Source organism: Pieris brassicae, chromosome Z (assembly GCF_905147105.1).
Source record: "Pieris brassicae chromosome Z, ilPieBrab1.1, whole genome shotgun sequence".
In the NCBI taxonomy this organism is placed as follows: domain Eukaryota; kingdom Metazoa; phylum Arthropoda; class Insecta; order Lepidoptera; family Pieridae; genus Pieris; species Pieris brassicae.
Genome location: NC_059680.1, coordinates 4,023,251 through 4,039,813, shown reverse-complemented (window position 1 = coordinate 4,039,813; position 16,563 = coordinate 4,023,251). Strand labels below are relative to the sequence as shown.

General features: G+C 32.9%; 1 protein-coding gene across 3 annotated transcripts in view; it reads right to left on the bottom strand.

Moving 5' to 3' along the window:
- The window catches only part of LOC123718690 (cGMP-inhibited 3',5'-cyclic phosphodiesterase A-like), an 84,925-nt gene that overhangs the window by 31,918 nt on the left and 36,444 nt on the right, over positions 1-16,563 (bottom strand). For 2 of the 3 annotated variants that reach the window (XM_045675402.1, XM_045675401.1), the window contains exon 5: positions 8,969-9,165. In XM_045675402.1, the coding sequence (XP_045531358.1) occupies positions 8,969-9,165 (197 nt within the window). Of the gene's footprint in view, positions 1-8,968; positions 9,166-13,445; positions 13,507-16,563 lie in introns of those variants that run through there. The other variant, XM_045675403.1, reaches the window with a different exon arrangement.

Genomic DNA, 16,563 nt, shown 5'->3' with positions numbered 1-16,563 from the left:
GGTCGAAGAGCAGCCAGAATAATGTTCATATTCGCTAACACCATATTGGACTTAATTCACACGCTTTCTCACGTAAATTATTTAACGAAACCCATTCCTGAACTGGGACTTGACTGGACTCTGAATTTTATCGACAGAACTTATTACAACTTATTTGGAGTTTTGCAACCCCTTTGAATTATTATAGCACGCCAATTAACACACAATACATTTGTTAGTTTGAGTTACAAAACGTTCTAAAATATAAGATAATTAAATAACAATAACGTTTAAAAATACAAAAGTTAAAAAAAGTAATACTAAAACCCTTTTTTAAAAATTGATCAGTCAACTACCGAATATATCAAGGCTCTGAATGAGTTACTTTTGACGTCGACCTGTATTCGTACAAACTTTACGAACATCCGGATGATCCATCATCTAGTTACAAAAACGCTTATGCGAACTTTTGTACAAACAAATACTATGTAAGGTATTTTTTTCAGCTTAGAGCTTTGCAACCTATACCTTATCACACTTATTTTGAAGTGATATTAAAAATATCATAATTTTAGTTTACAGAATTACGAGTCAAAACATTTAGTTTATTAGAAAATTATAAAACCATTGTATAACTAAAGTTTATATAATTGTAAACAAATCATTATATTTCTTTTAGATTGAGAATTATCTGTCATGTATCAACGCTGTCGGTTTATTTAGTCAGTAGAAAAACACGCGAGTTTGAGTTTGTCACTTGTTGTACAACGTGTGAACTTTTATAAAATAACAAACTTTTATTGTTTATATAATTATTTCAGGTAATTTATTAATTATTCATTACTTTACTTCAAGTTTATTTCGTTTTTGGTTAATTATAAGGTTAACATTTTTTTATTAAAAACGAACAAATAATATAGTAGTATTATTTTAGCAACACATTGGAGTTTCATTCATCATATATTTTTGACGGAATTTTAATTTTTAAACTTTTTTTTAATTTGATTAGTAATGTTTTAAGGTACGAAACATATATACAATTTTTTTGGTACTAGAAATTACTGTCTATTAATTATTGTCTACTTTAATAATGAGGCCATTACCAATAAGTATTACACAACACATAAGGAACAATATATGATATGTTAAAATCGTAGGCGAGCTGATAAGTAAGGCCAATTAGAAATCAATTAAGTAATAGCTAGCCAGCCAGAATTTCTGAACCGAGTGAGACATTTGTAAAGGGCATGTGGATGTAGACTTCCTATTAGATTCGAATTGCACTGGTTGTGCAAGATAGTGGTTTAATACTAAACATTGGTCCTTCGGTACGGAGTAATGTTAACTTTACGAAACTGACACTAGAGTTTATTGCTTTATATATGTATTTTGTCATATAATTTAACTGACGCAGGAATGTTTGCAGTGAGTCTAATTAATTAAATGAACATGAAAGTAGCTAACTATACGTATGTATATGTCCAACATTGACATAATATGGGAACAAACAATTTTCATATTATTAATCATTATATAAAAACCCTTCGTTTGGCTCGTCATTGTCCTACATAAGCAATCAAATCCAACTTCATCCTTTTATAAAACATATTTTAATATTTGAAAAATACAAAGATAAAATTGGAAATATATTATAATAAAATGTAACTTATTTTAAAAGATTTTTATAAATATTTGCGCAACTCTTTTTAATCGCCAACTTATGAGTTATACAAATTGTTTGAACTGGAGCAAATCAATCCTATGTATTAGGATCATTTAAATAAGTTTATAAAAAGATTTATAGAATTATTTACTAACCAGAGTTTTTCATTTAATCAGAGATATTCTCTTATATCGCTTGGAAGTTTGTTGTAAATACAATTTCCATATAAGGAGTCCTTTTTATTCTGGAGCCTGGTTGGTCGTAAGATTAGATTAGTTTTGTTCCAGTTGAAAGTCACTAAATATTTTAAAATCGTTTATATTTTTTAGTACAGACGTAAAGTATATATTGAACAGATACTGTCATAATATTTAATTCCTTAAACTTATTCCGTACCGACTGAGGAAACCCAACAAATACCCCGAAGCCCACCCCAGCCTGATTCTGCAGCACAAATATGGATGAACCCTCTGCAGCAGCACCCCACAATAGAATACCGTAGGACATAACGCAGTGAAAGTAGCTATAACATACAATTTTAGCCATGTCATGATCGGTAAGCTGTCGGATTTTTTACTGCATCTACTGCGGAGCTCAATCTATTCGAAAGAGTCTCTGTGTCGGCCCCACTGGAGTTTCCTATCTATTGTTATGTCTAGGAACACTTCTCCTTAACTTTCAGTTTACCAATATCTTGTTTTATGCTAGTAGTTGTAAATTTAATACATTTTGTTTTATTCTCATTAAGTATTATGTTATTTACATTAAACCGGTTAACTATACGAGAAATAGAATTGTTTATATCGACCAAAAATAAATGTTTCCTATTCACTTTTAATAGATGTGAAGTGTCGTCAGCAAACAATACCATCTCATGAACTCCGTTGACAAAGAATGGGAGGTCGTTTATGTAAATTAGAAACAAGAAAGGTTCGACAATCGAACCTTGGGAGACGCCGATTGACACCTGAAAACCCTGAGAGATGACTGCATTGCCATTCACTCTTTGAATCCTTTCCTTTAAATATGCATTCATCAGGCTGGAAGCTTTGCCATTAACGCCATAATGTAGAAGTTATCCAACTAGTATATGAGGATGAACACAGTCAAAGGCAGGTTTAATTGGGATAACAGCTGTTTAAAAATGTTTGTCCATAATTCAATTGTAAAATAACCATACTCCTATGTCCTAACCCATTTCATCTAAATACATTATAATGTATTAATATAACGGAATATATTCCATTATTTTGGTTTATTTTTTTCCGTCAACTGAATGTTAAAGCTGTCAGTATGTTGCGATGTCTGCAGTAATTGGAGACTGGGTTGGCTTTCATAATTGCAACAACAAGTTTTATACTGCAACTGTTCATAACATTCTGCTGTGTAATTTGAAATTTGGAGAAGATCTTTCGACACAGAAGAATATTTGTATTCTATACATTGTTATTCTTTGAATTTAGAAGTGTGACAACTTTCAAGTTCTTTTTCATATTTTAATTTAACATTGTCAATCAAATCTAAGTCAAGATCAGAAGTTCCGTGTTTTAGATTTTTAGATTGATACAGTTTATATTCTTTTACAAGTTTCTGTATCCTTTTGATGTATTTATTAATTTTAATATATTTTCTTATTTTGTATTTACCTAAACTTTTTACATAGTTCAACCATCTCATAGTTAGCGTTGAACATGAATCACCAATTAATGTGTTATAATTTAAAGCATTTGTTTGTATATCTTTTATACTTTAAGAGACTGACTCAAGGTTCTTAACATATTGTTGAGCCTCTAATAGCTATTTTTCAATATTGTGATGCGCTGCAAAGCAACTACATACTCATTGTCATAACTATCAAGTTTATTTGGAGCTTATCACATTGGTCTCGAAGTGAATTATGTTGTTGAAATACTAAGGACATTTCATTTTTGAGCTCCTTGTTGCTTTCTAGCGTAGTTAAAAGTTCTTTTTCATTTTCTTCTCTTTCACTTCTGTACATAAATCCTAATAACAAAACTGCAATTCAGTCAGTGATAATTTAAGTTAAGACTCTTCTTGCAAAGCCAAGTCACTGCGAGTCAGCATATTGAATACTAGAATCGTTTTCAAAAAAGGTATGTATATAAGTAAATGTTTTGTGTGAGATGTGTTCGTAGTATTTATTACTGATAACTATCCAGTTTTAATTACTTGAAAGCGAAATACACACACAATAAGCTTATTTTCTTGAGTAAATTAGTAGCGAAAATTTTCTGAGCGTTGGATTGTGATTGGTTAGTACTTAATAACATCTCCGGTCAACGCATTAAAACGCAACATGATACGTTATATTAATAAATTTGTTGACTAATCAGAAATAAAACGCAACGCTTCCTCATGCGTCTTTCATTTTACCTAGTGATCTCTCTCTTTTTTGTAGAAAACGCACTTAAAAGTAATAACTAAAATGTTTGTAGTTAAAAGTCAGATTTGATTGAATACTCTGCATATGTTGCACGAATTAAGTAGCTAGCAAGAATGTGATTAGTTTTTCAAACTTAGGCTTAAGTCCAAGTCAAAGTCAAAAATCATTTATTCCTATAGGTAACACAATGTACACTTATGAACGTCAATAAAAAAGAAATATAAATTAAATGCTTCTAATTTTACATTTACTGCCAGTTAACAAATCAAGGGCGTAGAACGGAAGAGAAGAACTGGCTATAAACTCTCCGCCACTCTTTTTAATCGCCAAGTTTTTTTTGTATTACAACGTTTGTAAGGAGATGCAACCATCACACCATGTTCCACATGACATAGCAGGAGGCATGGTGAAATAGGAGCACACACTTACATTCTCGTGGGAACAACACGCAAATACATAGTCGAAAATAACTAACATCACCGCATACACGAATTCAAGTACGACCAGTCACCACAGCTTAGCATTGATTAACCCATGCGCATAACAGCAAACTAATACTGGAGTGTCACGAAGCACTGGAGGCAATAGCTCTAACCAACAGTGTTACCTTACAGTGGATAAAGGGACACAGTGGTTCTCTCGGCAATGATGCCGCCGACGAGCTTGCGAGAAGAGGCTCTGGTATGATGCCTGCTGGCCCGCATCCGCTCCTCCCCTTGCCCTTCTCGCTAGTTCGAACCTGGATTCGCCAGAAATCCACTGAACTGATCAACGATGGTCGCGAAGTGTCGATTGCGTCCATGTAAATTATAGCAATCCAACAAGATCGAAATTATTTTTCGAATTTAATTGCAATATGCCGCGACCAAAACGAATGGTGTTGCATTCCGGAATTGTATTTAACAATGTTTTTAGAAAATAGTTTTCCATGAGTCTACTTCCATAATCTTAAAATTGAGGCTTTTGTTTTTTTTACATAGCTATATAATATGCTCTTTATAAAAAAAATATCTGAGGAAAGGTTTTCATGAAATTATGATGGATGTCATCAAAAACATTACTTGTCAAAATCCCAAGTAGCAACTCTCTTTTTACTGCGACTTGGACTTGGGGACAACTGTATCTCACAATGAATACATATTGTATTAAATAACGCTGTTTAGTTTAACTAATTATACTGTACATTTGCAGCTTATGTATGCCAGAAGTGCCTTAGAGATTTGATGATCCCTCAGTCAGTGGGTGAGAGTGACAGAAAAAATGAACGCAGGCGTAAATAGACAAGAGTTTTTACGCAAAAAAGTTACATGTAATATCTTCGTTTGGATCGCTGTTGCTCGGATAAACCAATCTCCCATGGTACTGCGGTGTTGTCGGACGGATGTTAAATGAATGTATACGACAATACGCCTAAATAGGTACGTGTACTATAATATCTACTGCGTAGAAAATTATTCATCAGGCTATTAGTCGTAGACAGTGGAGGCATTAAATAATATTATATTATGATTGATCTAAAAGCAAGCACTAATTCTCGGACATTGACCTCACTCATGCAAATTGAAATTTTTCTTGTTCGTCATGTTTTAGGGTTACTTAAACATATTTAATTATGAACCACACCTTAGACGGTATCTAGTTTCAAAAATGAAGTCGATAAAAGATAATAAGGGAAGGAAATGGTTACAACATTTTACAGCCTGGTGAGTATATAATACTTCCGTGGCTGAGAATGTTAATTCTATTTCTTAGGCGATTGTCCGATTATTATTTATTTATTTATTTACACTTCGTTACACTACAAAATAAAAATAAAAATTAACATATTTAAATCAAAAGGAGGGCAACTGGCGGCCTTATCGCTTACTAGCGATCTCTTCCAGGCTGTGAGTAAAGAAAAAAAAAAGAAATGTATTAAATAAGATAGGCAAGTAGTGCAAAATACATGTAATACACAGTTATTAAAACAAAAACTAAACAGGAATAATATATTAAAGATACATTAAAGAGTAAAAAGACACATAAATCACGATAATTTAAGATAAGTCTCACGTCAGTTAGTAGTTAGTAAGAAAGTTAGGGATACGATGTGGACAGGTAATGTTTGTACAGAAGAAATTTTAAAGGAAGATAGAGAAGGAGAATGTTATTTTTAAATGTAATTGGAAGCAAACGGGAAATAAGATACATAATACAATGTAAACGCAGTCCAATTAAAATGATTAAAATTCAATTGGAAAAAGATACACCGAGGTTCATACACGTTAATGGTAAAAAGGTCCAGAATTTTGTGAGGAGTAGACTTATACATAAGGCAGATTCAATAAACGTGGATGTGTTACATACTCATTACGTTATTTTCTTATCACTTTTCTCTGTATTCGACAAATGTATGTCTTTTAAACGCGGTGAATAGTGAGCAATAGAATGGAGAAGCACTAACATTTCCGTTTTGCGTCAGCGGTATGAATCGATATGAATCAATTTTCGCTTTAAGTTGCTAGTTCGTTAAATAGCCCTTAATTATACTAGAAATACTGCTCTACTTTTTAAACTCATAATGACCGCAAAAATGGAAGGAAAAAGATCCTAGGAATGCAGCATAATAAGATTGACCGAACCCACGCACGAACGCTGTGGCTAAACAACGTACAGAAATCGTCGGAGCAGTGAGGTCGCACCGTGAAGCCTGTGAATTGCCCAGGACTTCTGTGCTTCTGGAAGGAGCTAGCCTGGCTAAATTAGGACTTTACGCATAACGGACCAACTATGAGTCTAAATGCGGAAAATGGGTCCACCAACCAATACCAATACCTGGATACCAAAGTCTCTGTCACCATACATAATAGACTAACAATTGTGTACCAGTATTAGACTGTAGTTCAGAAATATTCCGGTAGCCCAACAAAACTTCCCTTTTACAAATAGCGCTAAAAACAAATTCAAACCCTTTGAGATTCCACTTGACTTATATCACACACAAAAAACAACAAACAACGAATTGGAAAAAAGACATTCCTTTGCGATTCACTGAGATGCATCTAACACCTTTTTTCGCATTACTCATGCTATTTCATTTGGTACCGTTTTCACTAGAACTATTTTCATCGAATCCGAGAAAGAATTTAAAGTGAATAACGTATCTATAAAATCTTTTATACTTTTTATAGCTCTCCAAGCAATAACTGCTTTTTCGACTGTCTTTTGCGGTAAATCGATACTATTATTATTAAATAATATTAGTATTTTAATATTAACCATGAATAATTGTTACTGTCCCGGCTCCGCACTCTTAGACTTTTATTTTTAATATTGTGGATTAAACATCCACGTTACTCGGGAATAATGTAGCATTGAAAAGTTTGGTGAAAGATTTTTTCAAATTTGTCTAGTAATTTTAAATGTATTCGCAAACATTATTTTAATATTTCCCCTTCTTCAAAATTCATAACACCACTGACATATAGAGTTCTTAATATTGAACTCCTCTAAAGGGCATTCATAATCCTTCGTCGGACGTGCTCTAACATAATGTATGAACTAATACACGTAATATCATGGACAGTGCTGTAAAGCACGATTTTCAAACAAGCCTCAAATCCCACAAACAAGCCAAAGTTTGGACGAGCAAACAAAGAGATAATTCATAAAGCATATAGCTAACTATATATGCATAAGCATATGAAAATCTACTTTTTAAATAATAACTAATAGATAAACAAAAATATTAGAACATCTAATAAAATACTTTGGTCAACTCACTTAATATCAACTAAATTTTTAGTAATATACATGACATTATTTTTGACGTTATGATTATGTTCTCCTATATGAGACATTACTAGGGGCCGTTCCAGTATAACTTAAGCAGATTTACTGCAATTTATCTCCTCTCCTCCCCAGAAATCAAAGATATAACTATCTACTATATATATATGGAGTATCAGTTAACATAATACTTTTATTCAACATAAAAGTATAATATTAATACTCTTACATGTCTTGCTATAAGTTGATTTGTATGTGTATCTCTTATATAGTTGCTTTGAATTAGTAATTGGACACGATAGGTACTGTAGGTCAAAGCACATCATGCGGAAGAGATTGTTACTAGCTCCAGTTAAAATTAGTAATGAAATTATGCCATGAACGTAGAACTTCATCACATCGAAGCGAGAACTAATTCTATTAAATGATTTTATATAATATTTTCAGGGATGCATGAAACACGATGTTTCGGTCTGCCACGTGCAGGTTTGCTTCATATTAATTTATACTATAACGATTTTTCAAAGTGGTTCATATGAAATAAAAATATAGTAAACGGTTCTATCTTTTACCTGTACAGAAATCAAATAATAAAATAAATCAACCACTACTGACATTTCAATTAATTTGTATTTTTACGTCGTGACCTAATCAAGTGTCATTTCAACCCTATATGAGTTCTGCATCATCAGATTGCATCCGTATGATCATTTTCCTTTAAAGATAAGTAGATAAGTGCCTTTTGTGTCCGATATTTTGATTTGTGGGTCTTAAGCCGATTTCCCCAAGTACATACGTGCATGTGTTAACTGCGCACATAGAGAAATGCATTAGCACAGCCGGGATTTAACGACCTGATAGATGCATGCGTAAGCCTAGGCGTTAAGGCTTTAGACTCAGGGCCTAAGGGCTTAACACTAGGCCCATACTGGTCCATTTTTATAAATAGCCTTTCAATTTTATTTGCTATCCCGTTACTTCATAAGATCGCACGAAACTTTAAGCGCCTATTTAAATGACGTATAGGCAATTTTGCCTACAAAAGCCAGTAATAATGACTATTTGCGAGGTTGAATCCAAAGTTCGCGGATACGGTACAATTTATGGACTGCGAAATACGTGAGGTCACAAGCAGCAATAAGGAGGTCTCTTACCCGGTGTTGTTGCAAAAAGCAATGCATCGCCTGCGTCACATCAGCTGCATGTATCGAGTTGTGGTACGGATTGGAGCTGTGATAACCGTCCTCGATCATACTGAACAGCTTCCAGGCCTTAGCCACGTCCAGCTTGAAGTGCGAAATCAACCCGTACATGTGAAACAGGTGTATGCAGAGTACCGGCAAGCAGCGGCCTGGGGACAATACATACATTTAAATGACTTTATTTTGCGCTGATACCACAAAAAAATACAGCAATGACGGATGGAAACGCAAAATATTATTATATTAAAATAATAAAACTTTATTGATGATCTATCGCTACTCCTCCATACTAGGGAGTCCCTGTGTTGTGGTTAATAAATAAGATTACAATTATATCGTGGTACATGGCGCATGTTTAAAACATTAAAAAAAAGTAGTTTAGTATTACAACTCATCAAACACAAGTCGGACATTAAGTATGCGTGAATGTATGAGTTTGTGAATGGGTGTGTGGATGTATTAGAGAGTAGCTGAGAGTCGTTATATGCGTGAACTGTGTCTGTGTTAGTTTTTAGAACCGAGTCAAAGTAATTAGTAAGGAGCCTGTAAATTCGAAATCCAATTCGGCTAGCGTAAGTCTTTCATTATGGCGTCGAGAATACATAACGTCTGTTCTCAGATTTGTCCGGTCCATGGAGTTTTTGATATCTTAAACAGATCGCTAAGGTGTATTTATTTCTTATTAAAAAGGCTTTTGTTTCTAGGTGGAGTTTGCCTGTGGGATTTCTAATCGGTCTGTCTTAGACAACTTTAAGAACTATGTTAAAATGTACTGAAAAAGTGCTAAATACATTATTCGAATAACTTCGGCCTCGCTACTCGTTTTAGTCGATTAAAGATATACGTTAGCATTTGGAACCTAGCAGAATATTTTCACTCCTAGATATTTAGTACTTTCTGCTTAAATTAAATATGAATATAATAATATTATAGTTTCGAGTGCTAAAGACTAAAGTGCTGTGGTGACTGAGAAACTTGTACATTTTGACAGATGCCATATAAATAAAATTTTAAGCTAGGCATTCAAATGTTATGGTGCCGTGTTGGCGTAGTGCTTGACCTGAAGTCAGGCACATACGGACGATCAGTTAGGCTATTATAAAAATATATATAAGAATACAAATTTAAGGCTAAAACCAAAAAAGGTTGTAGATGTGGATTTTGTAGTAAAATAACCCTCAAATTCTGGATTTTTAAAATAAAATTCACATATATTACGCGTTTTTAGTTATAGGATAGAGATTGGATAAATAATGTTTTTAATAAAAAGAAACTTTTGTTTCCGTTAGACTACCATATACTACTAACATTACAACTTCTAAAAACCACTTTGGTTTCAATATTTCTCTATAATTTTTCGACATTAATGTATAGCGCAGCACTGGTAATTTATCAATGTTTAAAAACCAGTAAGAATTATAATACAAATCGATGTGAATATTTGATAGCAAATGAATTGTAAATAAACTCGTTAATAGTTCATCATTCATCATTCGCTTAATAGGCAAAGTCAATATAGTTCCAATATTTAATGAGTTTTCCGAACCATTGAATTATTTTATTTGATTGACTGCACTTAATATCAGAAATAAATTTACTTTTAATCTTGTAATTTTTTAAACTGTAATACTGATATTATTAATTCAAAGTCTATAATTATGCTTAGTTAAAAGTGACACACAGTGAAGCTAGTTCACTCCGACAATTAAGGGTTTGAAAGACAAGGCAAAGTTCAAGCTTATAAATTATACATTAAATACTTTGATATATCAACACATAACATTTACAACCGTGACAGCAGTATCAGCGGTGGATCATTGTTTAATGACATCTGAACGAAGAGAATGCCATCAAGTACATAACTAGTAAAAAAAATGTACACAGTACTGTATGAAACTTTACAGAAATTGGTTAAATTAGATATGGTTTAACAAAAGGCTTTTATTATAATAGACATGAATACAAATTATATAATTATTTCATTTTACCTTATTATTACTAAGATTATTACAGAATTCCATTAATTGTAATAGAGTTGTTACTAGCATTGTTATCGTTATTATATATTTTTGTTATTAATAGCTTCGAATGTCTTCGAATCAACCGCGCACGCAAAAATGTGACGCGAAACTGAAAAATTAGACGCGTAACCGAATAATGTGACGGCAATTTTTTTTCCAACGCTGATAAAGAAGTTTCACTTCAAAAACAAGTCTCACTATGCAGTTCTTCCACCGTAAAAAGTTATATGATACATGTAATATCAAGTCGGTTAATTTATTCATTCCCTACTTACTTCTGTTTGAAGATATTAAGTAATTAGCTAGCCTAACGATATCTTATACTGACCATATCCATATTACAAATCTATTTTTAATATAAAGATGGTGTTCGAAATTTAAAATTTCTGTCTGCTTGAAGAGCCTTAGAGTTTTGATGATTGATCAGTCAGTGAGTGACAAAATTAAAAAAAAAATCTAGTAATAATTCTTAAACTATTGTATAAATACGGTATACATGAAATTGAATGCAATTTGAAATATCCGTGTTTATACAATCTCTGCTTGGTAACTGAAAATGCAGGCTACTAGTTTAACGAAGTTATAGGGGGATGAAAATGGCTTGAACTGCTTCGACGGATATAGTACGGCCGTGCCACTTTAAGTTTTATTAGGAGGTCAACGGTATCACTTACAAGCGAGCTCTTAAAGCCAATGTAGTAATAATGTTCCAGAAATGCGAAACTAGGTCTTAAAGAGAGAGTGGGATTAAAATAATGATAGAGTGGGAGATTCATGAAAAAACAATATAAGTTCCATACAGTGACTAGGTGTCGCGCGGTACGCTAGACAGTATGCCGTAACTATTAGGCTCGTTTAACCCCCTATTATATATAAAAAATCCAGCCGAGTTCAGCCGTTTGTGCTAGTGTTATTTTTTAAAGAAATAACACATAACGGGAATCACATTATTTATACAGACAGCAAAAAGAGGCGAGCCTTTCAGAGGAAATATTTTTTAAAATTATAAAATCTTCGTCCGCCATCGGCACTGGGGAGGTAAATTAAATTTACAAAAATCATTCCACTGATTTCGATTACTGGATAATTAAACATTTCATGACAGGATCAAGTTTACCGTCTTTAAAATAATATAAACCCTTCGGAGAAATCGATGGGTTGCTACGTGTACAAACAGAGCAACAAGGTACGAAACGAGATATCAAATTAATTCTAATCCTATTGAAAATGACTACGATCGTCCCAATCAAATTTAATTAAAACAACAATAATATTGGCTTGACTTATGTTGTACGAATTTGAAGTTAAACGAGCCTTCTAACATTTACTAGTCATTAACAAATATGGATGGCATTATAATTTACACGACACGCTTTTGTATATGGCTTTTTATCGTAATAATAAATGCTCAAAACTGTTACAGAGAGACCTATGAAACCCGAGGATATTAAATACAAAATGTAAATGACAAAATATTATTAGAAAAAAAAACTAATACAATTTTTGAGAAATGTGCATGTGTCCACCCGCTGTAGAGTCTAGATCCTGAAGTTTAGCACAGGAAAGCCTATGATACACATAACCGAGATCTGTGAGAAGGCAGCTGATAACCTGTATCTGTTTCGTATCATTTGTTTTTTCAAATAGTAAACGACCAGCCCGTCTGGCAAACGTGGACTTTTTGGGTTAAAAGTATACCGGTTTCCTGACAATATGTGCCTTTACCAGCTAATCAATCGGTACAAAAGTTACTATAAAGAATTATTTGAATGAAATTCGAAAGCTACAATAGAAGGAAAACAAAATGTCGTCGCACTGCGAACCGGATTTGTTAAATTCTGAACAAAGGAAATATTTTTAATTCCTATCTCTCAGGGGAAAACGTTTATTTTGAAAGGCGACGTCAGATAGAACAATAGACTTATAAGGTACCTAATGCGAGATATTTTCAAAACAACATTCGAAATATGAAGTTACTTACTATAATTAATACTTTTATGTCCGAGCAAAGTAGACTAGCCTTTAATGTTAGCTTTAATCCTACACGTACAAAAAAAATTGTATTAAGGTACATATATGACACAACGGTAATTGATTTCTATGACTATACTATTGTGCTTACATTTACTGTCAAGTTAAATATTTACAGTTTAACGGAATAAACATGACCACGTCATCAAAGATCAAATCGTAAAATAGTTGCATTATTCACCGTTAGAAGTCCCGGTTTAACTTTGTGTTGGCGACGCATAATGTGACAGAAATTCATGACAGATATGGTAGAAGGAATAAACATTCCAATACATAAGATACTAACATCGCCCGTGTATATTTTGTGGACTTAGACATGATTTTTACGTTGCCTTTAGCAATAATCGCTAAAATTCAGTCAATTAAGATTACATTACCATAATTAATTATACGCAAACATCTTCCTCAGTGCGCAGAGGCGATGAGAACTTGGAGATACTGAACGTGCTTGGTAACTCAGAAGGTACGTGATCACTTGGCCGATTACCAACCAGATGGACCGACCAAGTGAGACTCATCCTCCTCAAAACTGTACATAAGAGATGCGCTGGACCGAAACCGGTGGAAGCAGATGGTCCGCACCAGACGCTTTCTTGCTGACCACGACACTCAGACATGAGCTGCCGATTAAAAAGAAATCTTCCTTAGTAATCACACTATCTATGTGAAAAGTGTACAAAAACCGTTTGATAGTTTTCCATCATGTTCATACATACACGTCCACGAAATATATATCGTTTTTTTAGACTATAAGAAAGACAAGGCTTCTACTTCAACTTCACTCTGGAAAAGCGTACACTTCAATCTCTATTGAAATAATTTAAAAAATCCTAAGTACTTCTATTTGATAACAAAAACGTGCTAAATTTGTCACACTTACATGGTAACAAGTTCGTTATCAAGCGATTTCCCACGCTTACAATTCAATATTTGATTCATACTTAATAAATGTCCACACGAGGTATATCGATGTATTCATATGCCATTGAGTATAATGTTATATATATATATATATATATATATATATATATATATATATATTAATTCCTGATATATTAATAATTATACTACCACTAACAATACCTTAGAACAGAATGCTAACTTAAAACCACTAAAATATGTTTTAAAAGTTTGGTCCCTTTGGCAAGGTACAATTACTGTTAGTTATATTGAGGAAATTACAGCTCTGAGGTCACCGGAACAGTCTACCAGATGCCAACTAAAGTCTTTGATTAGCCTATGCAATTGTACCCTATGGCCCAAGAGAGAGAATAATAATATGTTCTACAAAGCCAAGTCTCGCAATCTGGTTAAAATATTTTAACTACAATCATAAAAAGTGATTCATAGTAAGATAGCTTCAAAGTATGTATAAGTACGAACAAATGCAAAATCGAATAAGTATCTTGTTTTGTATTAGAAGCTTAAACATGCATCGTTCACACATATTTTGACCTCAAAACTTGGACCATTCTTTTTATATTTTTACCATAAAAAGTAGTTTGCTTGCTGCATTTAAAATAGTCATTATTTTTGGTTGTATAGTTAAAATCACAAGTAATAAGCACCCAGAACGTAACGTTCCTCAGGCGTTCAGGATTCCCGGGCCTCCCGGGATTACTACAACCACTACTATGTTAACTGGTTAACATTTAAGTAACTTAAACACCCAATTCGTGAACTTACATACACTCTATCATATATATATGTATATACTTCTTTTAACTAAACTTCATTTGTTATTATAATCTTAAAAGTTAGACTACATATTACTTCCAATATTTGATTTAAAACCTTAAGGAGTAAAACGTAATTTATTTCAAATCTTAATAATTTCACATTCCATCATGCACGTTATGCAACAAAGCCTTTGATGGTACATCTAATAGGATTAGAATATCCTATTCATATTATATATCGAATACCACTTTGAAGTACTCTGGCTTAGCTTATATTCGAGGAACTGAGAGCTTTCTTTCGAATTCGAATGTGAATCTATATTTTACTTTAAAGTTCAAATGTGTTGCGAATGTTGGCGGTGCACCAATGATATTTTCTATATACGCAAATGATACGTGCTCATGCGGCGAATGAAAACAAAACAAATCTGCATGCCTTGGATCCAAATAACGACCTTACAGGGATAAAAAATATATTATGAATTTGTAAGATTATTTATTATTTCGCTTTATTAACTTTTTGTAATACCTATCTTTTTTCATATTTGGTTAGGAATCATTTATTCAAAAGAAACTAAACATTCAAAGGCATACTTTTATTTAAATGAATACGTGTAAAACTATATAATACATTCTTCCGTAAACGTTAACGCTATGCTATCGAAAGGGCCCGAACAATGCAATTTTTTCTTTCGGATCGTCGATTCAATTACAGGAAGAACCTGCTGTTATCACTTAATTAGGTTATTTTGCTTTATAATTTAAGGTATGTTTTTGTAATCTTTTAGTTATATATATATCTCTTTGTAGACTTATTAACTATCAGCGTTATTATATTAAGTCCTTACAGATGAAATTGGTGTTTTATATAGGAGGAACAAAAAGTCTAATATTTTTAAATATAATATATTTAATTAATCAAAGTATGAACCATTGTTTTCTATGCACTTCTGCCATCTCATAGGTAGTTCATTGATACCTTTACTATACAAACAAATGAATGACGGTCATCGAAGCACAAATACATGAGTAAATAGTTGTACAAATTTGAATTTGAAATTCCTAACCAAAGGTTAGGTATTTGGAGGGATTTGCGGTCAAAGTGGCCAGTACGACAAAACGCCAATTTCATATGTAAGGACCTAATATTATAAGCGTAAGCAAGTTCGTGGACACAGTACGCACCCTATAATCAAGGCCATTCATTGGTTCTTATTTGTATAACTTGTTTCATTCCTTTTCTTTATTCTTATATGTGGCTTTGTTGGTGCGGCTAAAAATAAATAAACGTCTAGGTTTCATAAGTTATCACACAGTTTTGTTACAGTAACATTAATAAATCAGTAGCGCAATAACCATATATTTGTATCGTCTCAGAATGTATCAATCAAAATTATTTTCATTTAAAAACAAGGTGATAAGCCTAATTGCCTATATTATTGGCTATAAGACATGACGGCTTTCTATTTTAAGTAGTTTTGAAATAGAAATAAACTTACGTTATTATATCGCGAGTCAATCTGTAATGGACTGGAGATGCCGTTGACTGATCACAATCAAACGGAGGCTACTTCGCATCGTTAAGTCATTTTAGCTTAGCACTCCTTAGGAAAAGATAGAAGATACATTCGAAATATTTGTATATATTTTCCTACCATTACAGCATATATGGAGAAAGCATTCAAGTTTATCTGAGCTGGTGCTTAAATATTTCCAGCGTTGGTCTCAGTTTATTATTATATAAAAACCAGTGTAGTGCAACCCTTGGTCTTAACTTGGCTTGGCTAGATTTTTCAATATATTTTTCATGAGCATT